Source organism: Equus przewalskii, chromosome 24 (assembly GCF_037783145.1).
Source record: "Equus przewalskii isolate Varuska chromosome 24, EquPr2, whole genome shotgun sequence".
NCBI classification, from domain to species: Eukaryota; Metazoa; Chordata; class Mammalia; order Perissodactyla; family Equidae; genus Equus; species Equus przewalskii.
The window spans coordinates 14,037,184-14,049,454 of record NC_091854.1 but is presented as its reverse complement, the minus strand read 5'-3'; the positions used below and the strand labels follow the sequence as shown (position 1 = coordinate 14,049,454).

The 12,271-nt window shown below is 41.6% G+C and overlaps 1 protein-coding gene across 10 annotated transcripts in view; it reads right to left on the bottom strand.

Moving 5' to 3' along the window:
- MCOLN2 (mucolipin TRP cation channel 2) overlaps positions 1-12,271 on the bottom strand; it is a 49,523-nt gene that overhangs the window by 28,823 nt on the left and 8,429 nt on the right. For 6 of the 10 annotated variants that reach the window (XM_070592761.1, XM_008538177.2, XM_008538176.2 and 3 more), the window contains exon 2: positions 4,923-5,082. In XM_070592761.1, coding sequence (XP_070448862.1) covers positions 4,923-5,082 — 160 coding nt within the window. Of the gene's footprint in view, positions 1-4,922; positions 5,100-8,079; positions 8,154-12,271 lie in introns of those variants that run through there. The other 4 variants (XM_008538180.2, XM_070592763.1, XM_070592764.1 and 1 more) reach the window with 3 other exon arrangements.

The following is a 12,271-nucleotide window of genomic DNA, read 5'->3' as shown; positions in this document are numbered from 1 at the left end:
TTTCTGTTATTTGCTGTCATTCCATGGTTAATGTGATACACTGCATGACGCTAAATAAGACAGCAACTCTTCAACTTTTCCAGTGAAACAATGTTAACAAGCATATGCAAACTTACATGCTATAGTGATTTATATTTTTTAGCTTTTAAATTTCAACTGACTTCTTTAAAAGGCAGAATAATTTTTAAAAACTACCATTTTTAGCAAGTATTATACTCCAGGCACTGTACTAACTTGCTTTACATGCATAATCTCATTTACTACAACAATCCTATGAAAATGTTACTTCTGTCATACCCACTTTACATATGTGGAAACTGAGATTCATTAAACTGCCCTAAGTTACCTAATAGAATGAAAGCTGGGTCCAACTCCAAGGTCATTTTTATTATGCTACACGATTTCCTTCTGTTTAAAAATTTGGGACTTTTCTTTTTTAAAGATTGGCACCTGAGCTAACAACTGTTGCCAATCTTCTTCTTTTTTTTTTTTTTTTTCTGCTTTATCTTCCCAAACCCCCCCGTACATAGTTGTATATCTTAGTTGCAGGTCCTTCAAGTTGTGGGATGTGGGACGCTGCCTCAATGTGGCCTGACGAGCGGTGCCATGTCCGCGCCCAGGATCCGAACCCTGGGCCGCCGCAGAGGAGCGTGCAAACTTAACCACTCGGCCACGGAGCCAGCCCCAGGACTTTTCTTATAGAAAAGAAGTTAAGTGCTAGCTTTTCAGAATTGCAACTATTGTATGAGGATGTATATAGATGACATTCTTCAGCATCTGTGCCTCTCCAGGCAACATTTCTCAAATGCCAAGTCAAAGGATTGAGCAATTGCTAAAACCCAGCCATTCTCAAAAAAAATATCAGATAAGAAGTCCCATATCATCCAGCTTGTGCTGAAAATAAGCCCAGAAGAATAAAGGTTCTCCAAGTTCATCTGTAAATGGTGCCCGTAGGAGATGCCAGAAAGGGTCATAGTGCTTTTGGAAAGCTAAAAAAGTAAACCAGAGAACGAACACACATGATTGTCTGAAAGTTTTATTTAAAATACTGACACACAAATGAAAAACAACTGACTCTTTGCTGAGTGCTTCCTCTGTGCAGGCTGGGATAGAATGTGGGCAAGACCAACCCTGCACGGTGTTGACAAACAGCTCTTATCTACTGGGCCTAAAATTCATACCTTTCATTTTTCACTTAATTCCCCAACACTCTATGAGGGAGATATTACACTGGGCTCCATGAGGACAGGGATTCTTTTCCTTTTCCTCCACTACGATGTACGCAGGAACTGGGATAGTGCTGTCACAATGTCAGAGTCAAATACTGAATCTGCTGATGGATATCATCCCATTTTATACATGTGCAACCTGAAGTTAAGAAATTTGTCCAGGTTGGAACAGCTAGAAAGTGTCAGAGTGAGGATCCAAACCAGGTCTATCTGACTTGCCTGTTTGTTCTCTTAACCACTTGGCCACACTACCTCTCAAACTGACATGTTGCCAACTTAACTCTAGAAGTGGGAATATGAGAGCCATTCCTCCCACACTGATAGTTAACCTAAAGAAACACAAAAAAATCTGAATAAGGAATGGATAATTTAACCAAGAAAGTGGCATACAATTTGCTGATATTTTAAGCTACCACCTTATTTAAACTCAAAGCTCATCAACTCAACTTTGGGAATGAAAGAACATAGAGGTGTAATCTCTGCTCAGAACCACCCCCATGCGGCATCAGGAACAAGAAACTTCCTCCATTTTGTGGTTCACGGAACAAGGTAAGACCCACATGTATGGCCCAGCACCAGGTCAGGGCTGGAATTTTAAGCATCTCTCAGTAGAAGAGAGGAACCCTGAGGAGGAGACCATGGAGTCCTCTTCACACAATGGCAGAATCACACCCCCTCCAGGACAAGAGTAAGGAGATGGTGGGACTGGCCAAGCGATTTTATTTTTAAAAAGGAGTTGATAGAAAATGCATCCTAACCCCACTAACTAGATCTTAAGATTTGCCGAAAATAGGATATAAAACAGAAAACTAATTATACATTAAGTGCAGCCTAGCAAAGACTGAAGTCAAGACCTGATTATGAAATCAACGTAGGAGAAAATATTCTGTACCAGGTAAAAACAAGATACCACTCTAATAATGTACAAAGAATATGGGAGGAAAGAGCAGAACGAGCAAAAGAATGCAGACACCTCTCGAGGTTATAAATTACTGGAGAATGCAGAGTAGGAATGTCTAAAAAAACGTTTCCTTCTCATCAACCCTGATAAAATGCCACTCGTCCCGTATACTTAAGGATGGAGTGCTAAAAGAGACACAAGAGGAGGAGGGGAAACTGGGATTTGAAGGAAGGAAAGGTATTTGAGAAACGCACTCCAATTAGATATCACCCAAGTAGCAAAATTTATTAGGATACAAAGGGGAACAAAAGTTTAATCCCTCCCAATTTTATAAGGGGAGACAGGGTACGCCCACACACAAAGTAAATGATCAATTCCCAGAAATGTTCTATAAAAGCGGAATTCGTGATGAGGACAGCCAGGGGTCCTAGCGTACTAAGGAAAACCGTGTGTTGAGGGGCCAGGCAAGGCTGGCGGGGGAGATGGACTTCAACAGCACCCACAAGAAGAGGGAGAAAAAGCAGCTCTCTGCACCTGGAGCAACAAACAGAGCCAGGATGAGGCTGGGATTTGGGGAAGAAACTGGAGATGAAAACCTGTTGGAAAAGCAAGTGGAAGGAGACTACGGAAATCTGTGAATTCCAGGCTAGAGCGTCAAGGTTTTCTTCTGTGGGAGATAGAGTTCTACAGAAGTTTCTGAGCAGAAGAGTGACACAAATAAAGGCGTTCTAAGAAAAATTAATCTGATGTTAGCATTGAGTGGACTGGTATGTATGTGGATAAGAAAGGGAGGCATAAGATGAAGACAAGAAGCAGCCTGGTTAACTGACCCCTATTTCTAGACTGCGAACACTCAGGCCCCATCTCTAGAGAAGAAACAATCTGAGCAAGACGGCACAGATGTAGAGCCAGGCTGCCGCGGCTCAGAGCCCGGCTCCGCCACTGACTAACTGAATGGCCGTAAGCAAATTACTTAAGTCTCTTTGGCCCAGCTTCCTCATCTATTAAAAGAGAGTAATTGCTGAGCTGACTCCCAGGGCTGCAGTGAAGATGAAATGAGTTAATACACAGAAGGCGCTCACCATGCCCGGCACACGGCAAATGCTACACTATGTGCTAGCTGTCAGTGGCAGTGACGTGTTCATGGCTGTATTCCCAACAGAATGCACAGCATACGAGGTGCTTTCAACATACCCTTAAGTAACTAATGAGATAAGATAAGAGTGTGTGCTAGAAAGAAGATAGCGAGTATAGCGAAACATAAATAGACGTACTCTTGAAAGAAGAATCCATGAGATTTAGTAAATATCAGGACAAAGAAGGTGAGTCAAAGATGGTGACGATGTCTTACGCCCAGGTAAGTTAGAATTTTAGTAACATTAATAGATCAGAAAGTTGAAACGAAAGCTGGTTTGGTAAGAGAAGTAATAGGGAAACAATTAAAATTGGCCAAATGACAAAATGGGACATTATTTCTCCTCCTTCCAAGTGATACTAACAATTTACCTGCTTCATAGATTGCCAAAATTAAAACTTCAAAACCAACAATTAACATTTAAAAAATTTAAAAAACAAAAAAAACTAAGCATGCACATTTAACAGGGGCCCTGCATCTCGACCTTGTTGTTTCTTTTTTTTGGAAGAAGATGATGACTAGACCTGCGCTAACATCTGCCGCCAATCCTCCTCTTTTTGCTGAGGAAAATTGGCCCTGAGCTAAGATCCGTGCCCATCTTCCTCTACTTTATATGTGGAATGCCTGCCACAGCATGGCTTGGTAGGTGGTGTGTTGTCCTGCACCCAGGATCTGAACCGGTGAATCCCAGGCGGCCAAAGTGGAACGTGCAAACTTAACCACTATGCCACTGAGGCAGCCCCAACCTTGTTGTTTCCTTTGAAGTAACTTGGTTATCCTAAAACTTGATGAGCTGGTATATACAATGAAAAGGCCTCTTTATGAAGGCAGAATAAAGATGCAATTTCAGTTGTGGCAGGAATCTCCTCTCATTTCTAAAACTGGATGGAGGTATTTTTAGAAAGGTATTTATTTTTGTGTTCCAGAAACAACATGTTTACAAACATTTTTACATTGATAACAGAGTGATTATTTGCCAGTGGAGCCACACCCCCTCACTCAGTTCTGTTTTTAAAGAGCATGTGTTTCAAAGTAGCTGCCCACAGAGAGGCTTCCCTGAAACTGCTTCAGTGCCACAGGCCCAGAGCCTACAGGCCGGCTGTGCTGGCTGCGGTGTACTGGTGACAAAGTGCTCAACGATGTGAACTTCGACAAAAGGTCCCAAGGTGGCCTTTGTAGACTCCTGAGAGCGCAGGGCGTTAGTGTTTCCTTCGAGCGCTCAGCCACTGATGGGAGGGAAGCTTTGCATTCTATAAATCTAGTCTAGACAGTCAAAAACGCAGATTTCAGAAGTGTATTGAAGTCAAGTGTATTTGGATAACAGTGCGAGATCTCAAGAACACAAGCCACCTTGGACTGAGCAGCCTTCGCCAGCCTGGGTGCCTCATTCAGATACAGAAACCCATCCCCACCAATCCAGCTCTCCTGTTATCTATAGGTACAGAAGCTGTGGGATACGACCTCAGAATCCCTCACGAAAGCAAGGTCGCCGTCTAACCTGGACTCCAACCATCCGCCCGCCACAGTCAACATAATCTTACAGTTTCATGAGCTTGACTGTGGACTCTTCAGATCAGAAGTCAAGCGGTAGAACACGTGAAAACAGTGTCATCTTGGGGTAAGGAAAAAACCAAATGAATCGATTTTATAAAATTACCTGTGTGGTGACCATGACTATCTTCAAAATCTGCAAACCCAGTTTCCACGGAAGCTGGCGTCTGGCTCGGTATTTTTCACAAGGGTTCATGAAGTAAAACTTCAGGTCTTCTCTCAGACATTCTTCTTTCACCTCAGAATCAAGATGAGCCATTGTATTTCTGCCACAGAAGATCAGCTTTTAAATACACAGAACAGTGTCCGTCAGAAGCTCCTGACTAATACTTTCTGTTTACATGCTTTACATGTTCTTACAAGCAAAACGCTCCAACCAGTGAACTCCTTTTCTCTTTCGAGATCTGAAAATCATTCAGGGCCCTCTATGACCTGCCTTTCCACACAGCTACACATCTTATTCAAAGTGGCCATTCTCAAAAATTATAAAAATAGGATTTTATTTGAGAGACTTGACAACTCCTGCATCTTAACATAGAGCATTCACCTGTCACTGGAGTGTTAAGAAAAATTAGATGGGATACTGTCATGATATCCAAGGTGCGAAATCACAGATATTTAGTATAGACGAGTGGAATTCAATTGTCATGGAAATAGAGAATTTTTGCTCTATAACTCTCTACTGAGAGAAGAATTATAACCCATTTTAGGGGACAATATATCAGTGGTTATAAGATTCCAAAATAAAATATCTTTAAAAAGTTAAAATAGGATTGCTCTCTGTCTAGTCAGACGTTTGTGTTGCTTACATTAGTAAAATTTTGCTTTACTATTTCAAAGGATCTGGACTCGGGAATGGGCACATGATTTAAGCTGGGCCAAAAGAGAATCAACGAAATGTGCTCACAGGATGATGATTATAAAAGATGTGCTCTTTCCATGAAGCAGTCCCCAAAGCAAGGTGTGCAAAACAATCCACTGGGATTATAGAAAATATTAGTATTTCTATGTTATTCTTTACCTTAAAAACTAAAAAATTGAACTCTGCTAATAATTAATACAACATATAGAATAACAGTGGTATGTAGTAGTGTATAATTTATAAATAAATATACAAACATTGGGGATATGTGCTTAACTTTTACTTAGATACATTATCGACAAAGTTTGGAGATTATACACTTAAAGCATAGGCTATAAGTCTGGAGTTCCTAGAGGCCATCTTGCCATCATAGGAGAGCTTGCCAGAAATTGGAGCTAACACAGAATAACAGACAAGATAAAGACACTAAACCTAATGACAACGTTTGACTTCCTGGATCTAGCTGTGCCTGAAGCCATCCATCCCAAGATTTTCAATTTGAGCCAATAAATACCCTTTGGGGCTTAAGCCAGTTTGAGTTAGATTTCTGTTTCTTGCAATAGGAACAGTCTTGATGGTAATTTTGATGAATAGATTCTATTAAGTTTAGCCAATCATTCAAGCTACTCATTTCTTGGGAAGTTTTTATAACTGGGGGTCATTATGCGGGATCTTTTCACCTGAAATATCTAAATGACATTTTTATACTAACTTATGACCTATATTATCTCCTTTGACTAACAAGTTTAAAAGAAGCCCAAAAAGGAAAGACTATTTTAAGGCTTATTTCAAGACTATTTAAGGCTTATACTCAGTTGTTAATGATTTCGTCATTTTAAAATTGATTTTTAGACCTCCTTTTTCCAGAATCAGTAGGCTAGGTTATTCAGAATTCTCCTGCTGAATAGAGAGGAAGGAAGGAAGGAATGAGAAAAAGGGAGAGAGGGAGAAAGGGAAAAGGGGAGGGAGGGAAAAAGGGAGGGAGGAAGAGAGAGAAAGAAAAAGAGAGAAAGAAAGAGAAGAAAGATGCTGGATAAAACGCATATTTCTTTTTGGGGGGAGGTGGAACAATTGCCTGTAAAAGACTGCAAAACTAAGTACCAAGTGCCAAAAAGTATCAAAGGACATTTCAAGCACCTCAAGACTGAATTGTTAAGAGAGCAAGGAGCTCCCGGGCCACGGTGGGGAACCTGGGAAAGTAGGAGCCATCACTGTCCATGCACACTTACGCTTCAGTTCTGCGGTCCCAGGAAAGGAGACCCAGGGAGCCGGGAGTCAAGGCCCAACGGCCATCCAAGAGCCGAGAGGAGATGCCCCCCAAATTTAGACGGGGGCCCCAAAAAGCTACTCCCTCAGAAAAACAACCAGTATCAAAACTGCCTGCCCCACACTTAGAGGACTGCGGAGGAGGCCAGAGTGGGCCCAAGTCAAAGAAACGTAAAAGGAAATAGAAAAACAGACCCTCCCTGAGAAATATGGGCACAACCCATCCCTGTGAGGGGTTGAGCCAGGGAACGTCAAACTGTGTCAAACTGTGAGCCTGCTGGGGTCGGGGGCTCCAGACCGGGATTGCCCTCGGTCTCCCAGCAAACACCACAGACCTCTCCAGGTGTCCCTCCCAGGACTGGGGGTACTCTAGCAAAAGCTACACTGGCTGGCAGGTATTGAAATATAACCCGGCACAGGAGGAAACAAAGTAACAGGAGACAGTCAGGTTAGAAATACAGCAGAGACAGGGCCAAGGACATCTGAATCAGATACGGATTAGAAAACAACCACGCTTAATATATTGAAAGACAAATATAGGTAAAAATATCTACAAGAAAACCTTGGGAAGAACAAAAAACTTTTAGAAATGAAAAATCAATTACCACAATGAGTCTCATTTCAAAAGAAGGAGACTTTTAAAATGTGTTTGCCCTGTACCTGCTACAGTTACCTCTTGATTTGATCTCATCAACTTACTGAGCACTGACTGTGCTGAGCGACAGGGCTGGGCGCTCACCACACAAAGCTGAAGAGGCTGCCGGAACTTCAGACGCTCAGCGTCTGGCAGGAGAGACAGCCTTGCAAGTGCATAGTAACAAGTTATCAAATAGCTCAGGGAATGCTGTGCCGTAAGTGTGAAAAAGATTATGGAAGCAGAGGCCTAACTCCTGGAGAAGGGCTCAGAGAGCCAGAGGGGGAATCCCACAACACGTCATAACACAGAGTGGTACATGCTGTGGGGCACTTGACGAGGAGCATCAAGAGAGGCACTTCCAAGGAGAAGGTGGCATCTTAACTGTGTCTGAGAGCAACACCCTCCAAAGTGAACCTTCAGGCCCCAGAGAACACACGTACAGCAGCCTTTGGGGCATGTCCGAGCAAACCAAATTTAGAGTTAACCACCATTACTCACGTCGGGGATCAGTGTTGCCAGTGTGCTCATCCTCATGATTCACAATATCTTTGCATTTAGTAAAAGGCAAAGGACACCCAGAAGTTGTCACAGAACCCTGAGAATAAGGCCACAGAAACTCCTCCCTCACCACCCCCACCGCTGGCCTCCAATGTGAGAAATGCCACAGTGAGGAAAGAAGAGGTTGTTATCTCGAAAACAGTGGTGTGAAACACAGGGCATGAGGTCATGCGCTTAATGAACACTTTGTGAGCCAAGCTCTGCCAGAGACATCTTCCTGCCTTCCAGGAGCTCAGTCCAGTGGAAAGGAGAGATGCAAATAGATAAAAGTAGGACAAAATGTATTCAGGACTATAATCAAGGTACACATTGACACCCTGGGTCAGAGAGAAGAGCATGCCCAATGCAGCCCAATTGCTTTAAGAGGCTTCAAATAATTCTTCCAGCTGCTGGTTTCCTCAACTATATGGCCACTAAGTGTTCAAGAAATGATAAGTGATGTTAGCATTACCCCAGGAAACCTGATTAGGAAGATGAGTCTCAGGCCAAAAAGAAACAGCAATGTAGCATAAAATGAACCTCAGCATCACTTATTGTGTTAAGTTATTTATACTACTGCATCTTCCAAATGTTCCTCATGTAGGTATTGACAGAGCAGTTGCAATACTTCTAGCACTGTGAAGGGTAAAAAGAGCAACGAGAAAGCCAGCGTGAAACACTTTCCCCTCTAGCGTACGGGAGCCACCGGGTGAAATGTAGGATGGTACTGGTCAAATGGGATCAACTGATAATAGAATGATAGAAATACAGAAAACAAATTAGTTAATATGAATAATAAAGTTACATGATGAGACGGCTGCTTTTTAATAAGTCTAACTTAAGTTTAGAAACAACATCTAAAGCTTGGAAGAAAAGGTAATATTTGCTTGAATACTTCTAGCATCTCAAGGAAAATGTAAATGTATAAGCTTTCTAAACTTTACTTTTCTGAGGCTTCTTTCTTGCTCCCCTGGTCCCAATTTGTAGATTTGCCCTAGTTCCTTGGGAGGTGAAGAATATTAAACACACACACACACCCCACCAGACATCTTATTGCTATAACAAAAATACAACGATGCAGAAAAAAGTTGTGCAAAGTGATGACAGGAAAACTAAAAAAATAAAAGAGAGACAGGACAATATCATAGGACTAAAACCTTCTTGCATTTGGCACATACTTATCCAACACACTCTAGTGCTGGGCACCATCTGGGTGTTTGGTACAAGAGGCTTGAAAGCTGAAGTCACAACTCCGTAAGCAAGAATGAAGACAGCGGCAGAAATACTGCAACTTCCATCACAAATGATGAAAATCACCAACAGGTTTAGAAAAGGACAGAGAGCTGCCAACGTGTGACAACACAACTGAGCAGAAGCGAAAGTGACTACACCATCAAACAACTAAGGAACAGGAAACAATGAAGATCTCAATTTCACTGACCCACCAATTGCAAATAAAAGCAATCGTGACTCTTACGAATTATTTGTCTCACTAAACTACAAGAAATGCACGATCTGGATTTGTATAAGCTTAAAAATGGCACTGTTAAGGACCAAAATATCAAAGCAAAAAAGCACAGTATTTGCAAGCATAAAAACAAGATCTTAAACAGAATGGAAAGTCACCCACACAGTAGGCTAAATAAAAGCTAGAGATGCTAGAACGGAAAAGTAAACAGGACTTGAGAAAGAAGCATGAGACTGGCACTGTGGTGAAAAGTCGGGGAGGAAGCACATGAGAGGACTGCCGGTTACTAAGAAAACTTACTCTTTCCCCAGATAATCAGGACCATGTGATGCTGGCTAATTTTAAGGCTATCATATGACCAAGGGCAATTCCAGCTTTATCAAATTGATGACTAAGATTCTAGGGAAGCTTAAAGTTTCAAAAACAGCAAAAAAAAACCCCCCAAAACAAGTTATGGGCAATTCTTAATCTCATTGGGGTCTTAAACCTCTATGAGAATCTGTGAAGCCTCTTGACCTTGGCCTCAGAAAAATGTATACACCAGTTTCGATGATGATACCTTGTTCCCATTAGCACAATCTACTCAGCAAATAAGCGAACCAGCCCAGGCTGCTATTGCTTTTCAGCTTGCATGACCCTTTACCTACTCAAAAAGAGGCGTGAAAGTTTGCTTTCTATTCCTGTGTTCTCCAAAGTGGGTGTGTGCACACAACGGGTATGCAAGATCATTTGCTGGTTTATGAGAAGAAAGGGTTAGGGCTTCTAATTGTATTAACCCAGCAAAGAGAGAAGTTCAGATTTGCAAGTTTAAATGTATGCATTATTATATATTACACCTAAGATGCCCTCACCTGGTCAGAATGGCAGATGCCTGTGTTTCACTTCAGTGGGCAAGGCGTCCTGGGAGAAGAATGCAACTCCCCATAGCAGGGGTTTGATGGTGATGCCCTCACTGGTTTTCAGCATATTCCCACAACTTAGGATTTATGTGGGCCCATTTAAGCACTTTTTAGAGTACATTATCCAGTTTAGTTAACTCTCACCGAATGGGCAAGGGACATAAAGATCTTTCAAAACAATGAGACTCACTGTAAAACTGATGTAAGCCTAAATTAACATCAAGAAACTGGGAAAGCTAACACTCTCCTAACATTAACTTGGATGGCCATGAGCTAAAAAAAAAAGACAAAAAGCGAATCTGATCTAAAAAGAAGATGGAAAAAAGAAACAGATTTATCAAATTATTTAAAATATTGGCTAAATCTACTATTGTTAAATGATGAACCTGGCCCTAAGTATATATGTTGTGCCCTAAGATATTAGGTAATGATCCTACGGAGTCATAATGACGTTCCAGTCACTGCATTTAGCAACTTATTTTAACATCGTCATCTCTCTCATCCCTTAAAATGTTCATTTTACCCGCTTTATAGTATAGACGGTTCTGCATACATTATATAAATAAATATACATTCAGAGAGGGTGGGTATTCTTTTAACTGATGGGGATAAGTTATCAAAAATATTTGGGACTACTTCCCTAGTATTTAAGAGCTCCAAGCACACCTTAGATGTGGTTGCTCGATTGTTATTCCAGCTGATCCTACACTCCTTAGCCTGGGAGAAATGGATGTTTGTTGGCCCAGCTCCTTTCCCTATCAGACCTGTTTAGGTATCTTGTATTGATGCAGTGGTACTAGAACAGAATGTTTTTTCTAACTCAGAACTCTTTCTCACGAGTCACAGAGGATGGGGCAGAGAAGGCAGGACAAACCACTTTCCAAATCTGTCCTTCTTCCTGTCTCTCATCACAGTGAATGGTTCCACCAGCCTTCCAGGACCCGAACCAGGAACCTCCGTCTGTGTAGCTCTGCATCATCTGGTCCCACCTGCCGCCCCACCACCATCTTTTTTTCTCCTCCAACTTAATTGTGTACATAATTTTAAACAAACTATAACTAACCCTACCCCTGATTTCTGCTCATTAGGGTCAACTTTTTTCTTTTTTGAGGAAGGTTGGCTCTCAGCTAACATCTGTTGCCAATCTTCCTCTTTTTTTTTCTCCCCAAAGCCCCCCAGTACATAGTTGTATATTCTAGTTGCAGGTCCTTCTAGTTCTTTTATGTGGGATGCCACCTCAGCATGGCCTGATGAGCGGTGCCATATCCATACCCAGGATCCGAACTGGCAAAACGCTGGGCCACAGAAGCGGAGCACACGAACTTAACCACTCGGCCATGGGGCAGGCCCCAGAGGCAACTATTTTTCTCTCTTTTTTTTTTTTTTTCCAGTTATTTACTTTAACATTTCTAAATAATACTATCCCACTATTTTTTTTTTCCTTTTTTAGGCATTATCAATTTACATCTTCCTTTGGAAAATATAGATTTAGTTCATCCATCTGCCCCCACCAGCAAACATACACATTTCACCTCCCCGCTCATCTTCCCAATAAAGTTTTAATAAAAATTTTGGGTAAATTAACACACTGAATTTACAAAGTGAATATGCAAATACTCTTCACAGTTGAGCCAACAGTACACCATAACATTATAATCTCACAAAAATTTTTTTTCTAGAGTTAATTGCCTTTTTTCCCATTTGCTTAGTTTTCTACATACCAACCAGGACTTCATCACCAAACTGTGGCTGAATCCGCCAGCTCCCTTCAACACAAACAAGTTGG